The following is a 25,180-nucleotide window of genomic DNA, read 5'->3' on the forward strand; positions in this document are numbered from 1 at the left end:
GTAGACGTGTCGTATATCAGATTATTACAGTAATGGATTATTCCCTGATATCTGATATTTTGGTGGTCGTGTAAGCGGGTTCAGTGTTTTATAAGAAGTTATCCAAGAATATCTTTAATATTTAAGAAAAACTGTTGTTGCTGCATAAATATCCATAAATGAATTGATATCATATCAGATTTAGTCTAATCAAATCAGGCTGTTGTTAATCAAATTGATTCAGGAAATTGGAGGTGATACCCAGCCCTGTCTTTACCCACAATTAGGGTTGAAGGATTAATCATCTTAAATCAAAATCGCAGTTTAAGATGGGGGGTTTGCGCAAAACTCTGGAAAAGAGCAACTTACTCTTCCTCCTCATGCGAAGCCCCTCAAAGGTTTCCCAGGGAGAGGGTTGAGCACCATATTAATAAAATGAGGCGAAGACAAGGTAGGCTACGTGTTTAAATTAAACATCGTGCAATGGCTGTACTCAGCTGTGAAGTCACTTATTCAAACTTCATGAAGGACTCATTTTTCACAAATGATTAAAACACAGAGACAAAAACACGGAGGATAGAAAACTTCTGAAAGATAAAATAAGCTTTATTCATCCCCTAAAGGGGAAATTACCAAACATCTCATGTCACAATGAATGAATGTGTATAAATATGTAAATAGACTAAAAACAGGGTTCAACAAAAAATAAAAGCTACATGTATTCATTAAAAAAATCTGTCCTGATGAAGTGAGTTACGACAGTTTTACTGAGTGGAGTCGCTCTAAATATTCATAGAGTTCAGGTCCCAGATAACGTGTTGATTAAACCTACAAAGAATACTGGATCTAGTTTAAACCGTAATACTACCGACAATGACGGTCGATTCAGCTTGTTCAGCTGCATCTTCAAGATGGACATGGAAGTTCTCAGCATCTTCATCTCCCTGCGAAAGTTAAAAAAAAAAACATTTCTGTCTGATTTTTTTTTTTTTTTTTTTTAGCTGGTTGAAGATTACATATGAAACTCTGTCATGTGTAATCCAGAAATCGTCACAGTCAATAATCTGGATTTTACTTCAGGTTAGTTCTTGTGGTGTCCCAAAATCTGTTTTGAAACAGTCATACAACAGTCAGTCACTCGTCCTGACATATATAAACTGTTTATTTGCAGTTTTCTTCTAGGCACACAGCTCATCCACCATGTTGAGATTCTCTGTTGATGTGATGGACCACACAGAATATGGTCAGGCTTTGATAATCCTCTTGGATCAATATGGCTCCCAAACTACCTGACAGGACGGGGTTTGTCATGGCACAGATGTGCTGTCAACCTCTGCTGAAGGTCGCTCTGATTGCTAAACAAGGAGAAGCAACATCTGCACCGCTCATTGCTTTTTAGTGTCTCACCTGTGACTGCATTAAACTAAAAACCCCTCTGAGACGGCTGCGTTTAAGGACAACAGCTGTAACTTGCAGAGGCATATAAAGCAAGGCGATCTTGTCAGCTCTGGTGCTCAGAGCTGGAAAAGATGTACCTTGTACTTGAAGCTGCAGTAAGACTGTACAAACCTTATGTCTTGTGTTCTGTTCTCAGGTCTCTTGTGATCATCGGTACCCTGGATGGGCGGATCTCTGCTCTGGATCCTCACAACCAGGGCAGGAAGCAGTGGGACCTAGATGTTGGCTCAGGGTGCTTGGTGTCCTCCAGCCTCAGCAAACCTGAGGTAGAACAAAACTTGCCTTTTATGTTTTCAGCCATCAGAATAAGGAAAAATAAAGGATTTCTTTTAACAAATTGGAAATAATTCACTTAGTTTCTGTTTTTTTTACCAAGAACATGTTAGTTGTAGCAGAAGAAATTGGTAAATTACTGCTCAGATTGACATTGTAGATATAAACCAACTAAAAAAAAAAAATTTAGGTTATGAAACCAATATCTGCAACCTTGACATGTCATTTAGAGGTTAAGAGTTCATCTTTTGTGTGGCATGAAAACAAATGGTCTTCGCTGGCCGCCTTCCTTACACCATAAGACTAATATTTGAACTCGGTGCACTTTGAAGAGTCAGCTATGGGGAGCCGTTGCTAACATTCAATCCACGTACACACATTCACATTAAATACACAGCAGACACACTCTTCACCCCCACATAAATGTGAGAGTAGCTGTTTCGCCTGGAGGATTAGCCTCTTTGTTGACTGTAGTGGTTTACACATACAAGCACAGTAAGACACTGGTCTGCACATGTATACAGAAGCTTAAACCGCCCACACCGACACGCAGAAAGCCAAGCAAGCCCAGAGCAAGACCAGAGCGCCGCTTCTCAAAGAAACATACCACAGATATGTTCGCTGTGTCCTTTGATGTGGACTCAGTCTGTGTGAGAGTTTCGCCTCGGGGAAAAACCTCTAATATTAACAAGGGTCTGGGTGGCTGCTGGGATTGGTTTAATATTAGTCTGGATCTGAGGAGCGCTCCATCACAAGCACAAGTCAGCTTTATTAGCGCGGCTTAACAAACCTATTGAAGCTAATTCTTGAAGTTTAACACATTTGGCAGGTAGTGTTTTTCAAAAACACCACTTATGAGCTCTGTATGAAATGTTTCCTGTAGAAGTCAAGAAGAGGAATTTCAGCTGAGTTTATTCAGAAGTTTTATTTGTAATCTTATTATCAACGATACAGCTGTTCAGTTTACTGAATAGCAAACTTTTTGCTTTTAAAGATAAAGATAACAGACTTTATTGTTATTGTAAACTACAATAAATATACTTGGTGACAGTCATTGTAGCAGCCACAGTAGTTAAAAGATAAAATTATACAATTAAAATTATGTCAAAAGCAAGGAATAGCAAAGTGTTAAAAGGGACAGTACGGGGCATGTACCAGGAAAAGCTTATCTAAAGAGTTTTCACAGAAATGTACTTACAGAATATGGAGGGTAATTAAATATACAATAAATGTATATGATGTAGGCCAGGAATCCTTAATCCTGGACCTCTTGGGCCAGTGACCTGCATGTTTTTGATGTTTCCAACACACCAGTATCACCCTGGAAACTGAGGGAGCTGGGATAGTGGTTGGAAAAGGGATGCATCATCATTCATTTTACAGAAGCACACAGCATGAGCTTTTTTTTTTCTTTCCATAATTAGCATGTAGATGATTATTCGATTACAGTGTTAACGTTCATCTGCAGTCATTTACAGTACGTTAGAAAAATGTAAGAAAACACAAACCTCCTTCAGACTTTTTTTTTTTTATAAGATTATATTATAGCTATCTATGGAGCCCCCAAGGGACACAGGATTTTTTTTCTTTTGCGTTAACACGCCATAAATTTGTGTTCCTGGTAGTTGTGTAAGCAAAACTTATTGCGTGGTCTGCAAAAAAATTCCTGTATCCTCTGGGGGGCTCCGTAGTTATCCACATGCTAGTTAGCATGTTTAAAGTTAGTGGGTTTATTTTTTTTAATTTATTTATTTAGTCAGTAACATGCTCAAGTTATAAACATGTGATGTCATCACTTTTTTTAAAGATTGTGTGATCATCAGCCCAGGATGAATGCAAAACGAAGATGTTGGGCTAAATTTATTATTTCAGTAATTTCTATCTATCTAATTATTTTAAACATTAAAATCTTGTTTTAGTTTTAAAAATTAAAAGAAGTTAGTCTGAGAACAGAAAATAAAACAGCAGTATTAACAATTTGGCTCTTATACGTCACAGGAAGTGTTGAGACACTCGTAGACATTCACACGTGTAGCATCCCGTGTACCATTGCCATGACGACAGATGCTGACTGTGTATCTGCTTGTTTGTTTTTCACCTGTTGGCTTTCATTTGGCTGACAGAGTGGAACGAGTTGAGATGCCCGTCGGCTCTGAACCCGTTGACTCGCCGTGACGTCAGTTGTTGTTATCTTCCCTGTGTGTGTGTGTGTGTGTGTGTGTGTGTCTATGCCCGTGTGCTTTAGAAATTTAAATCCTGCCTTTGCCCTCTCTGGCCTCAGTAACCTAGGATGTCTCTCTGCTCTGTCTCTGTGTGTGCTACCACCTCCACCCTCCTCTTCCTACTGAGCCCATAGCAACGCTTTTATTGGCACTCGCTAGGTCCCTGAGACACCAGTCTGCTCGGTGATCAGAGTCTATGGGGGGGGTGGATCTGCTGTCATGCTATTGGCTGGCCTCGACATGCCGGGGCGGAAGCAGCCAGTCACCTGCTGCATCCTCTGGAGTGTGTTTTTTAACTAAAATGGGTTAGAGAGTCACAAACAGCATTGTCTGCAGAAAAAAAGCCTTCCTGTCAAAAAACACAGAGTAGCTTCTGGGTGTTAAGAGGGAGGGGGGCTGAAGGGTATATGTGTGCATGTTTTACTGAATGGGGGGGGTCAGATAATGGCAGTCACAGTGAGCCAATGTGGAGTGACTCATGCAGTATGGGTGGAGCTAAGGAGATGGGATTGGGGGGTGGGGGGTGATTAGGGAGGTGAGGTAATGCCTCAGTCCGAAGATGATGTCATCACATAACAGACAATACACTCCAGTTGTACACACTGGTGTGTGGCTCTGCTGGCATGCAGTGTGAATGAATGAGGGAAGGGAGAATCTGATTGATTGCTGCACACTGATAGATGCTCGATTACCTCCCTGTGCTTAATGGGACCAGCAGTAATTCTGCTGAAGGGAACAGAAACGGCCAGTTAGGCAATATTTTTGTCAGAAAGTCGATCTTTTCTTTGGATTTTTCATTTTATTTGCTCCAGTATATCCCACACTTCTGTCCTGCTTAAAGTGGAGCATCGTAGTTAGCCTCGCAGGCTAACAGTGAAAACGTCCGCGTTGGGTGAGATATGACTGTGTTTGACAAGATCGCTGGAGCGTCAGCAGCGACACATAAACACATGTACACTACGATAACTGACAACCCCCACAACTCTAAATCTACCCCCAAGGGTGCAATATGATGGCATGACTCCTAACATGAAATAATAATCAAGCTCATGCTTCCATACCAAATTAAAAAATAAAATATCTGAAACATTGATATTGATAATTAAATAATTAGCAGCTTGTTTTGTTTGTATTAACTTGGAGTAAAACCATGCACACTGAAGGTTTCTGCAGACATCATCTAAATATAAGTGAATGGCTCCGGTGTCAGCATGAACAAACACATGCATCCCACACATTGATAAAAAAGGAAGAGGGTAAGAGTTGAATGAGTCTGAGTTAGAGCTCTTTAAAGATTAACAGGCTCATAAAATCCACAGCAAAAGGAGGCAGAGGGAGAAGGAGTCATTTATGCTGACAAGTCAAGTTTTTTTTAATCATTTTGAATATTTCTTTAAGCCTTTTTAATATTTAATTGTACTTAAAAATGCAAAAACTAATCCTTTGATTTTTCTTTTTTTTTGACAAACGATCTCAAAAGCCTTTTAGAAAACGAAGACCGTTTTATAGAAACGGAGATGTGAAAACAAACAGGTGGTGGGTGGGCTGATCGTATACAATTCATCACCATCAAAGGAGGATTTTTCATTTGTTTCCATCAGCAGGGGAGCTGCTAAGAGCTGCCATATCATATCTTTGTCTAAAAACACTTTTTCTGTCGCTTATGTGTATGTATTGTTAGCTAGTGGGACTATTAGCTTTGTTTTTATTTTTCATAACACCAATTTCCCATTTGAGGTTTTACTGGACACATTTACTCCTCAGTAAAAAATGTATTACTGATGATGTCCTAGAAGTAAGTTCACACATATGATTGGTAAGGATTTATTTCATCTTATTTTTATAATATATATTTTTTATATCTTTTAATTTAAATTTTTTTTAATAAAAAAAATATTTTGTCTATTTATTTTGTCTATTTTGCACATTGATGTTTTATCCACATGAAGTGATAAAAAATATAAATTTAAAGTTGGTATTTGTTGTTTTTAAGTATTCATCAGGTAAATAAAATATTTTTAAAACAACTCTTTAAAAAATGTAAAGCTGTAAGAAACTTTTGATGTAGATGATGCAATCAGTATTTAACTTTAGGGTTGAACGCTCTAATTTAAAAAAAAAATGAAGGTTTACTCTCTCAAATTGCATCTTAAGGAGACAAGAAATGAAATGTTATAGTGGAGTTTTAGTATATATATTTTAGTATATAGTAGTTTTAGGTTTTCCAGAAAACTCTTTAGGTATATAAAAATATCATATAAAAAAAACAAAACAAAAAGCCAAAAAACAAGCGTTATGCATCATTTTTGGTTCAGTTTTGTCTCCACTTCACTGCTCTCCATACAGACACAATGAGTCTTGTCAGAGTGAATCATCTGATGTGCTAACAACCTTGATGTGTAGACTGAATCCACGCTGAGCTGAGATGAAATAAAGCTGGAAGACCTGCTGCGAGCTGGATACAACAGAGAAATGTAAATAATTCACCGGGCATCTTTGTTGGATTTTTAAAGCTAATGTTGCGCTAACGCTGAAGATAGAGAGCCAGGAACAGGAGTGTGAGGCCTGCAGTTCAAATTATTACCTGGTTAAATTTATGTTTTGGGGTTATTAGTCAATAAGAATAATGCAAACTATCAGTGACCTATATAACTTGTTATCTGTAGCTCCTATACTGTACTTGCTGCTCCACAGCTCTTGCAGGACAGTCTTTACGTCTGAGCATGCAGGAGGTGGGGAGGCTGAAAGGAGGTTAACTGGTGTCGGAGCACTGAACCAGATCAGAGACATGGATTAAAGCATCAGGAGCAGCATGACTCATCCACAGCTCGGAGAGTTTCCCCTTCTATTGTAAACCTCTTGTAGCCCAACCAGCGCAGTGTGGCGTTGTGGTTAGTTTGGTACCCCCTCCAATCCACCCCCTCCTCCTTCAAGGATGACCTCACTGGTTCTGCTCTTCAGTTAATCCTCCTGTCACATTTTTCTTTTATAATGCACCACAAAGCTGTCAGACTCCTGTCAATCTGATATGATTTCCTCAGGTTTCAGCATCAGCTTCCCTATTTAGCCAAAAACCTGCTTTTAGAGGAAGTTTTTAAGTTTCAGACTGTTCTGAGTGGGATAATGACTTTCTGTCCCCTCCACAAGCTGAAGCTGTGGGGGTTAAATCAGGATTAGGGTCAGGTTTTTGCAGTGATGTCATCCCTTGCTGCCAGCACCTCATGCAGACATTATCCAGGATTGCACACTTCCACAGAGATCCGAGTTAATTACCTAAGCTCTTTGTTGCGTAATGGTCCCAAGTCTGTGGATTGAGTCAAAGTGTGTGGGCTGAAGTGGCTGATGTGTGGGTGGATGTGTGTCGGCCAGCCTTGCCTGCGAGGGAAAGTGTTTCAAGTGTTTAAACAATTTCAGAGGAAAGAAAGTAAAGGAAATGAGTACATTTGTGTTTATATGCTGTAGCGTGTTTACACAACTCTGTTTTGTTGCTCTTTATGGTTTATAATTCTCTATATTTGACCTTTTTAAAAAAAATTCTTTAGTAGGGCTAGGGTGATATGGCCTATGATATCTTTTTTTTTTTCTTTTGCGTAATCCCGATACACAATATATATCTCTTTTTATTTTAAACCAAGGACCTGCACTGTGCTGCTGCTGTGATAGTTTATACTCGATGTTCGCCACATTTTATATATCCTACGTAAAACGTCTCAGGATACATCGAGTATACCTGATATATCGCCCAACCCTGCTTTTTAGCTTATTTACATTAATGTTTGTGTGTGTGTCCTGCAGGTTTTTGGCAATAAGATGGTGATACCCTCACTGGATGGTGCCTTGTTCCAGTGGAATCGGGATAGGGAGAGTATGGAAGCAGTGCCTTTCAGTGTTGAATCCCTGCTGGAGTCGTCCTTTCGCATTGGAGAGGATACTGTTCTGGTCGGGGGCAAGTCCCTCACTACTTATGGCCTTGGGGCCTACAGTGGCAAGGTCTGTGAAACCACTTCAAGTCCAACATCTTAGTGAGATTCATTCCATGCATTTCAAAACATCAAATCCCAGCATGTGTCGTCTCCAGACACTGAACAAAGAACGATTAAGTTCTGATCCAAACATCAGTGTCCCGTTTTGTGATCTGCCTGCTTCAGATTCAGTACATCTGCTCTGCGGGGGGATGCAGCCGCTGGCATGATGACGAGGTGGAGACTGAAGATGTCCTTCTGCTGCAGAGGACTCAGAAGACGGTGCGAGCCATCAGACCTCGATCAGGAATGGAGAAGTGAGTTTTATTCAGCCAGCCAAGCTGTCACTAAGTCGTGTCAGTCAGAGACTCGGCTGACTTCCTGTCAGCTGTGTTCAGTAGTAAAGTCAGTTAACTGTTCAGTCAGGACAAGTTTGCAACCTCTGCTGAGCCAAATCACAACCGCTGACAGATGGCATGAATGAAACCGGTTACATCTCAGAGATGATGGATGGAAAAGGAGCTTTCACTTCGTGTTTTCCCCTCGTTATTCCAGGTGGAACTTCAGTGTCGGGAACTTCGAGCTTAAACTTGTTCCGGATGTGCAGTCAGGGATGAACTTCCTGGAGGGGGATGTGGTGAACGGTGACACCTGGAAGGAAAGTCAGCGGGTCATCACAGACGAACCAAAGGATGGGGAGCAAACTGAGAGGAAGCAGAACCAAAACCAGCATCTGGACCTGGTCATCAAAGTCTCTGTTCCTGACTGGAAGGTCATGGCCTTCAGCAGGGAGCCCAACGGACGGCTGGTCTGGGAACACCAGGTGAGTCCAGTTCAACGCTTCTCCAGTCTCACTGTGCAGATCGATATTTACAATATTTCATCGGGTTGTGTGTCACTTTTCTCTGCGTAGTTCTGCACGCCTATCGCCTCTGCCTGGCTGGTGGGAGGTGGGAAAGTTACGCCCATCAGCCTGTTTGACGACACCACCTACAGCAGCCAGTCAGAAGCTGAAGAGGAGGAAGAGGAAGATTCTGAAAAGGCCCGTGGAGCTCCAGAGTCCAGCGTTTACCTTGGTAAATTCTCAATGTTATTATTATTGTATCATGAACTGGCAAATGCAGTGTATCAATGACTCTTTTGCTCTTGTTTCCAGGGATGTACCAGGGGCAGCTCTACCTCCAGTCATCAGTGAGGATCACTGAAAAGTTCCCCTCTAAAGCCATCGGATCGGAGAAAGATGTCATTCCTCTTCCTACTGTTAAATGGAAACCTCTCATTCGTAAGTCTTCGTATGTGTAATCATCAGATCTTATCACTCCAGATCGACCAATAGGGATTTTTTAGGGCCGATGCCAATACCGTTTTTTTTTTTCACCACGGCTGCTGACATTTGGAGCCGCTACCGCTTTTGTTCCCTTAATTTACATCATAAAAAATGACAATAACAACAATAATAACAATGTTACGAGTCTTGTTTACATTTATTAAAAAGTTATAAAAATTCTTAATCCTCCAAGTTTAGGAGCTGCAGGTTATAACGAAGGAAACGGAAACGCTCTGCTTTTCCTCCCATCAGCCAGTGCTGGTTCCCGTAGGAAATGATCCAGCAGCATTAACTGCTCCTCCTCCTCATCAGTCTCCTCAGAAATTGAGGAATTCCTATTAAATAACACGAATAACGCGTATGAGGTTAAAACGCTGCAGTCTGAGTGTTTAGAGAACCACCGATGAGTTAACAGCTGCTGTTCTCTCATCTGCACCTCACTGAAATGGCCACTGTTGACTTCACCTTCAGGTTGTTTGGAGTGATGAACGTATCTGTGCTAAATCTTTGTTTTTAACAAAACAACGGCCAAGACCATTTTAAATTGTGCATATTCCATAATTGTCAAATAAAATTATGAAGCCTTGCTGGTCCCTGACCTTTCCTAAAACTACAGGAATTTTCCTTTAAACAAGTTTTAATATTTAGTTTGTAAAGAACAGAAGAAATATAATCATATTCCAGCCACAGGTGTTCTAGTCATCAGGATTTTGTGCCGTTCTATTCTGGATCAGATCATGTGGAAGTATTCTGTAAAGGTTGGGGTGCAGAGATGAATCGATGCTGTGTTTTACATCACACTGGACCATGCTGGAATAAATGTACATATAATCAAGAAGTGCATCGAAACCCTCAGAGGGCAGAGGAACGTCCAGCGGAATACCAGAAATATTCTTTCCTTCTCTCCGCATCGCCGTCCTATCAACCACATGCACGCTGCCATCGTCAAATCAGCCGGCCCATGTATCAGTCGATCCTTACTGATCACCACATCAGCCAAGTTTGTGACAGTAGAAAGTGAAAAGTGAGCAAAGACCATCTAAACACAAAGGCAGAACTTTGAAAGAATTATTTGATCTCATAGAAAGACTGCATCACGAATCCCAGAAAGTTCCCCCTTTTATTCCTGTTAGTGTTAAACTATCAAAGATGTTTTTCCTTATTGACTGAAGAACTTCATCTTGTCCTTGCAGAGTCCCCCTCCCGGACTCCAGCTCTGGTTGGTTCTGATGAATTTGACAAGTGTCTGAGTAATGACAAGTACTCCCACGATGAATACAGCAACGGAGCTTTGTCCATCCTTCAGTATCCGTATGGTAAGAGCCTGATCGCGTGGTGCAGTAGCAGTGAAAAAGAACAATTAAGGAGCTGGGATAGGCTTATAGCAACTTCTATCTCCATATTTACAACTACAAGTAACCATTAATTCTGCAAGGCTGAAAATCAAAAGTCAGTTTTGCATGAACAAAAATTTTACACACTTATTCAAGAACCGATCAGATTTCAATAACCCGATACAGAGAGAGCAAGGCTAAGATTCTCTGTCCACAACAAAAAGTCTTTTGGAAAAGTACTACTACAACCATCAGACCGAGGCCAGCCTGACTGTCATAGCTCCCTAAAGGTAAGTCTGTTTCTAAATGCTGAAAGGTTTCTTTCTGGAGATGGAAATGCATCTCTACTATTAATAAATTATAGTAAAGGTTCTTAAATATTATTCCATAAACTGACTTACCTTTAGAGCGCTATGACGGTTGCTTTGGTTATGTGATTGTTTAGAGATTAGAGAAATCTGAATGGTTCTTGAGTAGATGTGTAAAATGTGGGGCAAAGGTTTTTTTTACTTGTATGTTTTAACTGGTAAGTCTACTTCTGTGATCTGACTTTTAAAAAATGACTTTTTTTTTTTTTTAGAGCTGTAGTTCTGACCTGTATTTCTGGCTCATAGAATTAATCCATACTTGTAGATTTAAGTTGTACCCGTACTTGTTACTATTACAAAACTTACATCCCTACCCAAGCTCCAGAAATGATGAACACTTTAATGAATTTAAACACCACTGATTTGTTTCTGCATCTTGTTGCTGCAGACAACGGCTACTACTTCCCCTACAGCAAGCGCTACCGGGAGAAACGTGAGAGCGCTGTCAGCCTCATAAAGGGAAACGAGGCGGGCGCCGACAGCCGCAGGAGAAAGGACCCCGTGCTGCTGCTGCCATGGTGGAAGGAGATCCTCGGTACCATTGTTTTCTGCATCGCCGCCACCACCTACATCGTCCGCAAGTTCTTCCACCCTCCTGCTCCTGTGGCCTATGTGAGGGTAAGGTATTTGGGGCAGGATGGGGACCTCTCACTGGAGTCTGTAAACTGTCTGCATTTTGTTTTTAACACGTTTTTACTGTCCTCCTGTCCATCAAAGCAACGGAAAGAGTCGGAGACACAGTGCCAGACAGACAGCAAGTTTGACCTTGAAGTTGTAGAATCCAAAGAGCCGGTTACCATGGAGATCCGTACCAGTGAATATGTGTCCAGGTAATTCACCAACACACCGTAAAGCAGCACGTTCTCCATGTAATTTGTTTCTGTAATGGTTTAGAAACTTCCTGCCATAACAGAAATGATCCTCCTCACACTTAAAAGTCAGCTCATTTTGGTTAAGGTGTAGCTACAGATTGAGCACTGTTACCATGGTGACCAGTGGTCTTCCAGCCTGCTTTTATAGGACAGGGGAGAGATGGGAGATGAGAGTTGTGCAGTAATGTGTGATTGGGTAACTCAGCTGTTTGCCATCAAATGAAAATAACCCGAGTCCACTCCTCGCGGAGGCAGCTCCACCCAGCAGCATCTGCCACGGGTCGGAGTGTCACCTTACATCACTGTCAGGATGCTGTCAGGGATGAAAGTTTTTTGCTTTCTTCTTTTTTGGGATGTCCAAATCATGATCAGTAACCATAATTTATGATGTGCACAGAGCTTCTGCAGTCTGATCACCTCCATGAGCTGAATAAAGCATCTCTACTTTTTCATTACCTGCAGATTTATTTATTTTGTTCTGTTATTATTATTTTTGATCCACGCTGGAATGATTCACACCCCTCCCATCCTCCTTTTCTTGAAAGCTGCAGCTGCTTTCCATCCAAACATACTACTGCCAAACTTTCCTGAAATAAAGCCTGCAGCTGTTGCAGCAGCTGAGGCGAGCATGAGTCGGGATTAGCAGGATTGAGACGGAGATCAGGATCCGAGGCCTGGATCACAAGTTGCCCCTCAGACTTCCTAATAGAGACGGAGCAAGGATGCTTTGACAGGGTGGAGCAAACATGGTGACACTGTCATGAATCAAGCTTTGGGAATATGCTGTGTGATTTTTATTTGTGTGCTAGCTTGATGGAAAACTCATAAACGACTTTGCTAGTCTTTGTACACCATGCTGCTCAGGGGGCAGGAATAAAGAAGTGTTTTACTTCATCCTGCTTCTTTTTGGACTTTACTTACTTTTTCTTTTATCTGCTGATTAATTTTTGTTGTTTTTTGTTTGAAATAAAGAAATATCAATCAATGAATCCCTACAGTGGTAACCTGCCAAATGATCATCCACTGAGAACCTTGGTGAGGAATTCACTGGTTGTAATTCTTTCTGTGGTAATCACCGTCTACCACTTAACAAGCTCCCCTGAGCACAGTGAAGTCTGTGTTTGTGTTCTTTAGATAAGGTAGGCTTTTCCTTCTCAGAGCAGAGATATTCTTTAGCCACTGATAACCAAAGTGTCTCTCCCCAGGTACCTGACGGACTTCGAGCCGGTGCAGTGCCTTGGCCGAGGGGGGTTTGGTGTCGTGTTTGAAGCCCGCAATAAAGTGGATGATTGCAACTATGCAATCAAAAGGATCCGGCTGCCCAATAGGTAGTGCCTCTAGCTGGTCGCAGCACACTTTCCTTGCTAGAGGCCATTAGCCCTCCTTTTTATCTGTTTCCTTTTAATGCTGCGAAACTGAGTTATGTAAGCAGCAGCCTGCTTGTTAAGCACAGAAGAAACATCACTAGCAGTGTGGAACAAATATTAGCTTTGCATTTTCATTTAGCTGAAGCAGTTCTGCATGTATTTACATTTTAATACTTTTAATTTGTACAGTTTCATTTCTATTTAAATCTTCCACACTCCACACAAGATTTTTGTATGATTTTTATTCTCACTTTAAAGCTAAACCTTGTTTGTTCTGTCATGCAGGGAGCTGGCCCGAGAGAAGGTGATGCGGGAGGTCAAGGCCCTGGCAAAGCTGGAGCATCCGGGAATAATCCGCTACTTCAACGCCTGGCAGGAGAGCCCCCCTGAGGGCTGGCAGGAGGAAATGGACCAGAGGTGGCTGAAAGATGCCAGGTGAGCCAGATTTGAACCTGTTTTGTGTAGCATCAGAAGGTCAATCTAGTCTGTCTGACCGAGTTTAATATTCTCCTGCTTCTCTTTTAGTACCACCGACTGGCAGATGAGCTTCCTTGATCACATGGAGGTGCTGTCAGTCAAAGTCCCGGTGTCTAGCTCTGTGTCCCCCGCCTCTGGGCCTGAAGGAGATGCTCTGGAGGTATCTATTGACGCGCAGGGCCTCCTCTCCAGCAGCACCGTGGGCTTCAGCGTCAACGACGTAGACCTGTCCTACCAGCCGCTGCTCGGCCATGACAGTCTGATGTCCGAGAGAGACAGCCAGGCCGACCCCGACGCCTCAGACACCCCCCACTCTTTTGAGCTCTGCCCTCCACGTGGCCCCAGCGACTGCACCTCCTCTTCCTTCGACATCGTGTTTGAGGATTCCGGCTGTGACCGAGACGCCGATGCGGACACAGACTCCGGCTCTAGCGCGGCCGTTCCCGGTACAGTGGCGGAGAAAAACACCTCGTCTTCCTCACACACCAAACGACAGGAAACTGCCCCGTCCTCCTCTTCCAGTCCACCTCGCCCAACCTCTCTCACCCTGGCCCTCCCTACAACTCCTCCAACTCAGCGGGTGCAGCCTTCACCAAAGGTTATTCACTGAAAAACACACTTTCCACTTTCTGAGTCCAAGTAAACATATTTCCAGTATAAACCGTAAATCATCATGGTCCTGCCTCCAGGTGTACCTGTACATCCAGATGCAGCTCTGTCGGAAGGAGAACCTGAAGGACTGGATGGCCCAGCGCTGCCTGCCGGAGCACAGAGAGCACAACCAGTGTCTGGACATCTTCCTGCAGATCGCAGAGGCCGTCGACTTCCTGCACAGCAAGGGGCTCATGCACAGAGACCTCAAGGTAAACGCATCCTAACGTTGCACTCTAATAGGTTAAATGTGTACAAGTATTTCCTTCTGAGAATGAATCAAAGGGCTGCGTAATTAATCAAATTCTTTCAATTAATTTAAATTTGAATGAGACAAATCTGGATTTTTCCCTCCTTTAGGCGTCCATGGTTAATAGTAGGGCCTTATGATTTCCACAATGTCAAAACATTGGGGGGTCAAGTCTCCCCCAGAAAGTCAATGATGACTAAGACCAACAGAAACCAAAGTTGCACAAGAAATGAGTGAGTGGCTATAGAAACAAAAAAAGCAAAAGTTGCCTCCGTTTTTAATGAAGCGTTGTGAGAAAACTAGAGCAGACTTTATCACTCACTCCGAGTGTTTGAACTCCAGCTAGAGGCTGTCCTGAAGAAGATCCGTGGGCAAAATTATCAGTCCATGGCGGAGTTGTAAGAGAGAAATAATTATTTTATTAAATAAAATAAAAAAGTTCTCTCCTCTGTTAAAGAACTTATTTTAAAAAATCAAGATTGAAAAATAGATAAGCATACAGGGGTATATTTTATATGGCAGCTCAGAAAGTGTGTGTTTAGAAGCCACCCGCAGCATACACCACGATGACCGCAACACTCGATTCCCTCACCGGCGCCATGGGAACACCACAAATTGCTACCTGGTCTGTGGGAAACACTGTAGACACAACATCCCTGGAAAACATGAGGTTGCAGGATAAAGCTCAGAGTTCAGGGGGGAAAAACTGATAACATGGAATTTGGGAATAAAAAAACTGATTTATATAGGAGCCCTATAATATGGGCTCAGCCCTCCCTCTCCCATATCCCACAGAAACAAAGTAAAACAAAGCATGGCAGCTAGCAAAAAAGAGGTTTTTCCCTGAAAAGTATAACTTCAGAGCCAGCTCAGTTTTGCCACTTAGGACTCCAAACGTGTAACGACGTGTTGCTAAATTAGTTTTTATAGGCTGTAGCTAACAACCGATTTATTTCAACATCTCAAACAGAAACATGCCCTCATGCTGAGTGGAAGAATCGCTGCTCGCAGCCAAAAAACTCCCGCTCAAATACAACCAACATCAGGGGAAACGTTCTCACTTCGGTCCCGTATGAGGGGAAAGGGAGTCAGTGGAAAGAGATCACACATGCAGAAAGAGTCCGGCTTTATTCACGTTATTTTTAATACAAGAAGCAAATTTACATGCAAACGCTGGTTTCTAGTCCTGGAGGTGAAAACAATGATTGTAGCTGTATGAAATGTAAAATTTACATTTTTTAAAGTATTTAGTAAAAGTACTCAAAAAGGGAACATTTTATTTTTATGTTTCTCCCTCTGGTAGCTGGACTTTGCATCTCATCGTTCTACACATTTTGTGGAAGTTATTTTGTTGTTTACTGTGGCAGGGCCGGCCGTTTTGTATGGCATGCGTTGAGTTGGACTTTAAAATGAAGTTAACTCACAGACAGGATGATCAAAGTTAAAAAGAAAACTTATTTTGAGTCGTTTTTGTAGTTTTTTGTGTTTTTAGGAAGGAAATTAAAAAAAAAACTGATTTTAAATCAGAAATTTTGTGTGAAAGAAGTTTGAGATTTAATCTTTTTTTTAAGCCATTTTGCCGGCTGTAGTGAATCTTGATACTTGTTTTGATTGTTGCTTTAGTGACGAATGGAGCCTTATCTTGTTTATAGAGAAGTTATTATTGCATCTTAATAGTTTGACTAAACTGAGTGTGTGAATCACGATAATTATCTTAGTTCTAAATTCATGTAATTGAACAACAAATGGAGGAATCTAAAGATGGATGCTGGATAACCTGTCTCCTCTGGGCGATTCAGCCTTCAAACATCTTCTTCACCATGGACGATGTGGTGAAAGTGGGAGACTTCGGTCTGGTGACGGCCATGGACCAGGAGGAGGACGAGGACGAGCCCCTGACCCCCGCCCCACTGCTTACCCGGCACACCGGCCAGGTCGGCACCAAGCTTTACATGAGCCCGGAGCAGGTGAGGAGGCATTGTACTGGTTTTTATTTGCAGGAGTGATCTTGTTGAAGGATTGGATCTAATTCCATCATGTTCCGGTTTTCTTTCGGCAGCTTTCTGGAAACTCGTACTCTCACAAAGTCGACATTTACTCTCTGGGTTTGATTCTGTTTGAGCTGCTGTATCCTTTCAGGACCCAAATGGAAAGAGTGAGGGTGAGTCAGCAAACATATTCACTGATATGATTAATTTTATTTATTCATTTAATTATTCCTTCCTGTGTGGCGTGAGCATTGATGTATGAACTATAAATAAATATAGGTTTTTTCTGATACAGTAGCGATCGAGCGTGAAACCTTTTGTCTTAGTAACAAAGGATCTGATGAGCCATTAGGGCAGCTCCACTCACAGGTGTTTACATCCTTCTTCCCTTCCAGACGCTCACAGAGGTGAGAGCGCTGCGCTTCCCAGAGGTTTTCGCCATAAACAACATTCAGGAGGTGAGTGGTCATCTGCTGCCACCTAGTGGCTTCTTATACAAATTGCACATTCACCCATGAAAAGGAAACTTGTTTATGCAGAGATCAGCTGATAAAGATATAAAGTGAGTAACAGATTTAAATGACCCATCAGCACCTGTTTAATCCAGCCTGTGAGACAAACCTGCTGAGATAATCCACTCAGAAGGTGTGTTTGGATTATTTAATCTCCAAATAAACAGAACATGAAGTCATAATTACATTTAAATGCATTATTTAAATGTAAGTGGTTGCATTTGGATGTTAAATCTTAATTTCTTTTTATGTTCTGTGCTTAGCATCAATCAGGTTTGGGCTGTAGTTTCATCATCCTGTTTACCTGTTTGCTTTGTAATGAGATTACTGTAATCCTGCAGCTCAATCTGTGATTCTACGACACTTTACGTACCCTCAACCTCTCATCCTACTATACCTCTGTACTAGTTATGTACTGTTATACTTCAGTATTGTCTGGTCATTTGGTAAACGTTTTAATTTTTTTTTGTAACTGTGCACATATTTGCACATAAAATCAAATAATGTACAACTACAAGTGAACGCAGCACATAATAGAAGAGAACGTGTACTCTTCTATTATCAGGTGCATAAAACATAACAGGGACGGAAAGTGTCTAATTAGCATAATAAGTAACGTTAAGTTTGATTTTAGTGGCTGCAGCTGATCACACCATGTCAGTGTCACCATGCCAACACGCTTTATCAGGCATTTTATCTTTATTTTGACATCAGTAGCAGCACATTTGGTTCAGCGTTGAGTGTACAGCTTACATGGGTGATTTTTGTTTGTCCACACATTTTATGAAGAGGATGTAAAAGTCATAAAACCATCAGATGTGACGACTGTGAAGTTAACTGACCAGGCATGCTGAATAAAAACGGATAAAACAGCTCTGAGCTTTTCATTTGAGGTTTCACCTATTTTTAATAAAGTATCTCAAATCTTTGTGTAAAATTGATAAATTGCTTAGAAGTAATAAAACAATAGTTGATGATAAAACATTGATCGTTTGGTTTGTTATTTTATATGAGATGACAACTTTAGTTGGAACAAACAGTTAATTATTTCCAAAATTCAAGATCATTAACCCATAAAACTCCGCTGGATCACCGGCACACTCGAGTGCGATCACTTATATTGTCAGCAGCTTCTCAGGAGCAGCAGTGTGTAACTGTGTGTGGTAAATTGTGATGGATAACTTACCCTTTAGGTGATCTACAGAAGTTTTCCATGCATTTATATCCCGTCCAGGAGGTTTACAATCCCGCCACTAAATCTAGTGTTTATTCAGAGACTCTATCTGGTAAATCCACAATGATCCATGATTATTTATAACATTTGCTAATAAAAAAAGATCACTATCACTACTGTATGTTTACTAAGAGATTTTTACCAGGAAATGATGATGAAGCCACTTCCTGTCAAACTTTCCACCAACCACAAATGCTTAAATAGATGGTAATGTGCAATCAGGAGCTAAAGATCAGCTAGTGAGCAGAAAGTGTCTGAAAATAATAAAATTAATCCTCCGCTATGGCTGGAATAAAGCCAAGAAGACGTATCTGATGCACGGTGGTGCCAAAATCCAGCTGAGTTAAAGTTGCTTTTGTGAGGATAGTGAGTAAATTTTATAACTGTAAAAAATGCCTGGAGGAAAAAATAGTTTCTGTTGTGTGTTTGTTTCAATGTCAATATTGTTTTTTGTTTTTTTTTCTCCTGAAAGCCAAGACTTGAGAGAATAATGTGCAGACGAGAAAAGGCTTGATCACTGTTGATCTGTGTGTTTATCTGTGTGTAAATTCCGTTTTCTTCTTCTGGTCGGCCTTTATGCTGCTATATCTATTCATACATTCATTTTAACCTGATAATCTGGATGTTTACTAGAATTAAGAGGCTTAAGCTTCTACAGGCATTTTTACATAAAAAAAATTATACAATTAAAAATGGGCAGACCACAAAAAAAAAAAACTTTTCATGTTAAAGGTGTTATTTACATGTGCCATACCTTCTGCTCTGTTTTCCCTCCCCAGCTGAGTATGGTCCGCAGCATGCTGTCGCTGAGCCCCGGCGAGCGTCCCGATGCAGCTGACATCACAGGGACACCCCTCTTCCAGGAGCTGGAGTTGCCATGCCGACTAGCCATGAGGCAGCGCTCCCGCACCTACAGCGCCTCCTCAATGGGCCGTCCTTCACGGCAAACATCCGCGACCTGAAAATCCATCAACACAATCTGCGATTCCCCTGTTCATCTCTCTGCTGCCCCGCTCACACCCACTCCATCACTAGCACTTCATTAAGCTTAATGAAGCAATTCTTTAGTCGTGTTAAAGTTAGTGAGATCACATCCGGCTCGGTTCCTTTACTTTGGTAATTGTCACACATCATCACAGCTCTTCTTACTACCACATAGCAAACCACGCTAAGAACAGTTTAACATCTGATCTCGTCTGGTCACATGCTGCTCCTCCCAGTGTTCACCCACCAACGCTACACCTCAGGTATCAAAACCAAGAGGACACTCCAAAGGGGTCTTTGATGCTTGACCATTCGTTCTGCTCACTTGTGTCACCTCTAAGGCTGATCTGGGAGACAAAAAAAAAAAATCATCTTTTCTTCCTAATTTTTTTTGTTTTGTTTTTTTATGAGAGAAGGTGATGTATCGCCTGGAAACAAGTTTTAAGTCCCGTTCATCTGAAGTGGCTTGCCTTTAGAAAGGGGCCCATGGCCCCGTTTGAGTGTATGCCGAGCTTTTGGCTCACGTCTTTTTTGCATGTACCTGATAGAGAAACCGAAGGTGTGAATGTGAGTTTATCTTAAAGCCAGTAATCGGACGCAGTCTTTTTTCCTGTGTGGAAATTTTACAGAATGACTCTGAGGTGCTCAATCTTTTTCTAACACCTCCTCTTTCCTCTCTGTACATAACCGAAGGAAGAACCTTGTTTATAACCTTTTCTTTGATAATTCAGAGGATAAGTTTGATCAATGTTGTACATAGTGTAAGACACCATTGCTTGTAAAAGGCTTTTTCATGAGGAAACTGTAAGATAGTGTGATATACTGTGAGAGAGGGAACAAAGTGAAGATAATCTGCCATTAATGGATAGCTGAATGTTTCTGTGTGACCTCCAGAGACTAATGATGATGACGATGGTGGTCACCTCTTTGATATTATTCTCAGTGTTTTGTTTTCATGTTTGGGGGAACTAAGTGGACCACCAGAGGAGAGGCTGCAGGAACCAGAGTGCCATTTGAAAGTCAGTTTAAGTGTACTTTTTCTGTAACCGATAACTCACCTCACTTTTTTTCTAAATTTCTCTGTTACGTTCAAACCGCAACCCCAGCGTTCCCGCTGAAACGGGAAGAACAAACGCTGAGGTCTGCAGCTCTCCCACGATGCTGGAATACACTGTTTAGTTAAAAAGTTGACGCCGTTTTCTTGATCCCCTCTGCACCGTCTGCAGGGGACCTGGACCTGATGATGCTGACGTGATCCACATGAGCATCGTTTCTCTGAAGTGCTGCAAGAGTCACATGACCTGTTGGTACCTACACAAACTGTTAATTGTAATCGTGCTTTCTATGATTGTACTTTTTCTAAAGATCTTCTCTTTAAGAAAAGGAAAAACAAGAAAAAAATGAAGGCAGGTTTTTTTATTATTCTGCAGGGCTTTTGGATTACTTTTGTGTCTGATGAAAAAAAGCCAAACTGATGTTTGTTCCTCTGTCCACTCAGACTACTGAAGATGGGTCACCCTTGTTGTAAAATGGTCAATCTGAATCTTTAAACCAGATGTGCTCCCACCACATTAAAACATGAAACTGGAGAGTTTGGTAAAGATGCATCCCAGAAACCCAGACAGAATTTGCTCTTTATTAAAGTCCTGTTACTTAAGTTTAGACAATATAATACGTTTTGTAGAATTATTGAATCAAGTTTAATTTAATTAAGTCCTCCACAAATGAGCCAGAAAGATTTGTAATTCCTTTCACACCTTCAGTCCCCTCCGGTAGTAAATTATCGTCTTTGTACCATTAATACTGATTACAGCATTATTGATAAGTGTTTTTCTCATTGATTCTACAGATGTTCTTCCTTTCTATCAAACCAAGACTTAAATGTGAATCCTCAGTAGGTTTTTCATGCTTTGTTTCATGTGTTGATCCTCCCTCCACTTCTGCTGTCCGGGTAGATTTTTTCCCAGATGAAAAGACTCTTTATCCTCACTGGATGGACATGTTAGTCGCGTGTTCTCGTGCACAACTCCCACATCTCTGTCCACATTGTATTGTAAATATGTTTATTTGCTTTATTTATGTTCCGATGCCCTGATCAATCCTTTTTTGGGTTGGTGTTATAATGAATGCCCTTCATGAAATGGAGTGCGTTGGACAATGATGACTTCTTAAAAGTCTAAATTTAATAAACTGTTCTATACAATTTGTACAGTTGTGTCTCTTTGGTCATTGTGTTCCTCATTTCTGGCATCAGTATCCTGACAATCATGCAGAAAATGTAGACTTTACCTTTTAGAAAAACAAAAACACTTTCATACAACAACCACAGTGATGGCATGGTGCTAATTTAAATGGCTACTTGAATATGAAATGTATTTATATGTGATGCACAGAAATCGTGTGTTAGATTTTACTGGATAGATTAATTAATTCTAAAGGGATAATGCATATTGATGAATATATCAATGTAAATGTGCCAGAACTGGGCAGATGGATACTTTACATTAGTATTCTCTGGCAGGTCAGATACAAACAAAACTATAAAAATACTGTGTATATATATAAAAAAACGGATTATTCACAACACAAGTGAGATACTACTGTACAATAAAAAGGAACCAACAATTTTAGATTCAACTGAAGCAATTTAAATTTTATACAGAATTAAATGTAAAAGGACTTGGTGTAATTTTAATGCTCACAGATTTGGTTCATCTTAAGTCATTTAAGACAAGTTTTAAATGTTTTAAAACTGGTTTATTCTATTATTTAAGTTAATGATAACTCCTGTTTACTGCATGCTGAACATGTATAAAATCGTACAGTTACCTCAGGCTCTGGTTGCTTTCCCACTAATACTGGATTTTAACATAATTAAGGAGGCTGGGATGGGGTGCAGGTTCTACGTATACTTGCATGTATAAGAAGAATAGAGAATGAAATCAAAGAGAAACTAATACATACAATAAAACCAGACTGTATTGAATACAGAGGTTTGCAACCTTTATTTAAATGGGCTATTAACAGTTTTCTATCCATTTGTCCATATTCTTTATTTAACTGCTAACATCTGCTTTATCCCTCAACTTTCCATCCGTAGGAACTGATAAATTTATCCTGTGTTATTAAGATTTTTATATGTCTTTATGAAATTAATATTCAACCCATATTGATCCTCATCAAATGAGATGTAGAATAAAACCATATGAGGATTAGATTTTAATATTGCCATAAAGTTGTTAAAATAGTACAGATGAAGTATAAAACAACACCAACGTTGTTAGAGGTGGATGTAGATTTTCCTACTTGGTTTTGATGATGCAACAAAATGTCCTCGGATATACTTTAAATTATGTCTGTATGATTGATTTATTATCAGGTTTTTGAGGTTAATCAAGTCATTATGTTTCGCAGACGAAGCTTTGAAGTATTGAATAAATATAATAGATAACAGGTAGAAATATTCTCCATACTCATACCGTTGGACTTGTTAAAATTTGTCTGGAAGAAAACTGCGATTAATTTCACATTGCAGCCAGAGATCCTCGGACAGTGGTTCATCCCATCTGATCCACCGCAGAAACTTCAATTATCTTTTGCTCTGAAATGAAATTTAAAACATGTGACAATCACACGTCACTTCTGGTCCTTTGCTAAAGTGACAAGACTCACCTATTAGACTGTTAATTAATGTCTTCAAGCCTTGGTGAGCAGTCAAACACCTCCGTATCTTCCCTGGTTGGTGTTGCTTCATTAGCTTAGGTGATGCTTCATTTAATGTGTCAACAGTCTGTCTAGACTCTGGGTGAATTCACATTAGGATAGTCCTCTAGACTTGGTACGACTGGGGACTTGGTTCAGATGGAGGGGTGCAACATTCTTCCGGACCAAGTTCATGCTGCACTACTCGAAACAAACAGGAGTTTTTAAATAACGTATTCCACTCCCTGCCAGAGGTGGTCCTGCATCAATAATTACTGAAGGAGAAAACTCACTCATCTACTGATTAATGCAAGACAACCTCTGTTTCCAAAAACATGGAGCTTCATCAGAGTGTGGAGGTCTTGGGTTGATCATATTTCTATCTGAACTTTTAACAAGTTCTTCCAAGCCGACCATGAGCCTTTTCTCCCGGCCAGAGCCACCTATCATCCTACATGCACATATGTTTTGGTTGTGTTTACCCACAATGCTGTGTATTTAACCCAACATGCACTTTTATTTGTTCTCTGCTTCCTGTATTTAGTCCCCTTGAAGCCGACTGAGATTTGCTTTTGGAGATGAACCAAGTTTGCTTCTTTGAATCAGTTTGTTTACACAGTCACAATTCCCAAAATGAAGCTGACTTTTTGAGAAAATGGGCTAGGATTCGAATTATAAAGGGCTGTGTGAATGCTCCCTCTATCTTTTCCCTTAGTGTCATTTTGTCCTCATGGTGTTCCCCACTCTACCTTCACTCATCATTCCACTAGGGGAGGCCGATACTGCAAGATTTGGTATGGATTCGATATCAAGTAAATAAAGGGCTAGAACTGTCAATACCAACAGGGCTGTCAGAATTATGTGTTAATGCAAAGAGATTAATTAGGTTTTTATTACTCACACCATCAATATTATCCATATTTGGACTGATCCACCCACCTCTTCATTCCACTACAAATTGTGGTGGTTTTCTGGTCCAATTCTCTGCTTGGTTTGTATCTACATGTATGTGTCACGTAAACTTTTCTCAGTTTTTCATCAGCTTGTCCATAAATGTTTGATATGTCTAAATGTCATGATTGAATTTTCCTCAAAAACACACACTTTTTTATATGTGTGCTTTCTTCAGAGCTGCTCATCAGCACCTTTGCACCAGCGTTTAAAGTCTTTGTTGGCTTGATTCTTTCACCATCACTGGACTTTAGGTTGTGAAAAGAAGTGAAGCTGTATTTCCCTCTTTTGATAAACTCAATAAACTGGCTAGATCTAGGAAATGTATTACAAGCTTCTTTCTGTTCCACCTGGCTTACAACAATCAGGAAGCTTGGTTAGACGCTTCTGGGTTTCATTGCAGTCATTTAGAATTTCAAGCTTCTTATTAATTTCAGAAATAGCTGCCTAACACCTTCGTAAAGTGTCAGGGTTCAGCCCTGTTTCTGGTCTCCATCTTTGTCCCTGAGCTTGTCTTTGAAAACTTTAGCAACTACAAACAAGCTTCCATTTCTTCAAGGATATCCAGTACCATGCTAAATAGTAAACAGCATCTGCACCCAACAGACAGTCCTCCATAGTAGTACACCATTTCCTTTACTGGAATGTTTATTCTACGTATCAGAAGGACTTGTCTTCAGTCTTTGTATCTTAGTAGTAAAAACCAGTCAAAACAGTTCTGGTACTGAAAGACAGTTCATGTTAATAGACTTGGTTTGCATAGGATTGCAGTCGTAGAATATCTCTTTCTCTTCATCCGAGCTTGTTTCTTTATGGAAATGTAACCATGCCTTTGTAGAATTCATTGTTTTAACTGTCTCTTAGACTTCAGTCTATCCACACTTCTCATCTAATACATTCTGTCTTTCAGCATTTTCTGTATCCTTTAATCCAGTTCTATGTCTTTCCTTTGCTTCAAGGATTTCAATTTCTTGTTTTTTTTGCCACCAGTCTCCAGCAAAACAGAATATAGTGGGCAGCCACTAACTCTGCCACAGCATCACGTTTTCTTACAGTGGAAATGGTTGCTGGCCTTAGACCTTGTGATCTTGACATGGTTTTCTGGGATGCTGCAGATGTGAACACAGAGCCAGTCTCTGCCTTGTACACTTGTTTCTGAGCAGCCCGGATCCTCATCTATCTCTTGAAAAACTCAAGAATTCTTTTTAATACAGCATCACAGCTGTCTGTTCTGCATGTGTGCACTGACATAAGTCTTCATAAACGTGC

At 40.7% G+C, this 25,180-nt stretch overlaps 1 protein-coding gene across 1 annotated transcript in view; it reads left to right on the plus strand.

Annotated features, from left to right (window-relative positions):
* Positions 1–21,465, plus strand: part of eif2ak3 (eukaryotic translation initiation factor 2-alpha kinase 3) — a 31,332-nt gene extending 9,867 nt beyond the window's left edge. The window contains exons 2-18 of the mRNA XM_041972702.1: positions 1,574–1,703; positions 7,728–7,922; positions 8,081–8,211; positions 8,450–8,717; positions 8,808–8,970; positions 9,051–9,176; positions 10,415–10,537; positions 11,312–11,541; positions 11,641–11,753; positions 13,001–13,123; positions 13,448–13,597; positions 13,688–14,237; positions 14,329–14,502; positions 16,340–16,507; positions 16,600–16,701; positions 16,924–16,986; positions 19,054–21,465. Of these exons, the coding sequence (XP_041828636.1) occupies positions 1,574–1,703; positions 7,728–7,922; positions 8,081–8,211; positions 8,450–8,717; positions 8,808–8,970; positions 9,051–9,176; positions 10,415–10,537; positions 11,312–11,541; positions 11,641–11,753; positions 13,001–13,123; positions 13,448–13,597; positions 13,688–14,237; positions 14,329–14,502; positions 16,340–16,507; positions 16,600–16,701; positions 16,924–16,986; positions 19,054–19,236 (2,992 nt within the window). The 3' untranslated portion in view covers positions 19,237–21,465. The remainder of the gene's footprint in view (positions 1–1,573; positions 1,704–7,727; positions 7,923–8,080; positions 8,212–8,449; positions 8,718–8,807; positions 8,971–9,050; positions 9,177–10,414; positions 10,538–11,311; positions 11,542–11,640; positions 11,754–13,000; positions 13,124–13,447; positions 13,598–13,687; positions 14,238–14,328; positions 14,503–16,339; positions 16,508–16,599; positions 16,702–16,923; positions 16,987–19,053) is intronic.
* Positions 21,466–25,180: the final 3,715 nt, after the last annotated feature.

The sequence above is a fragment of the Melanotaenia boesemani genome, chromosome 20, assembly GCF_017639745.1.
Source record: "Melanotaenia boesemani isolate fMelBoe1 chromosome 20, fMelBoe1.pri, whole genome shotgun sequence".
Taxonomy (NCBI): Eukaryota; Metazoa; Chordata; class Actinopteri; order Atheriniformes; family Melanotaeniidae; genus Melanotaenia; species Melanotaenia boesemani.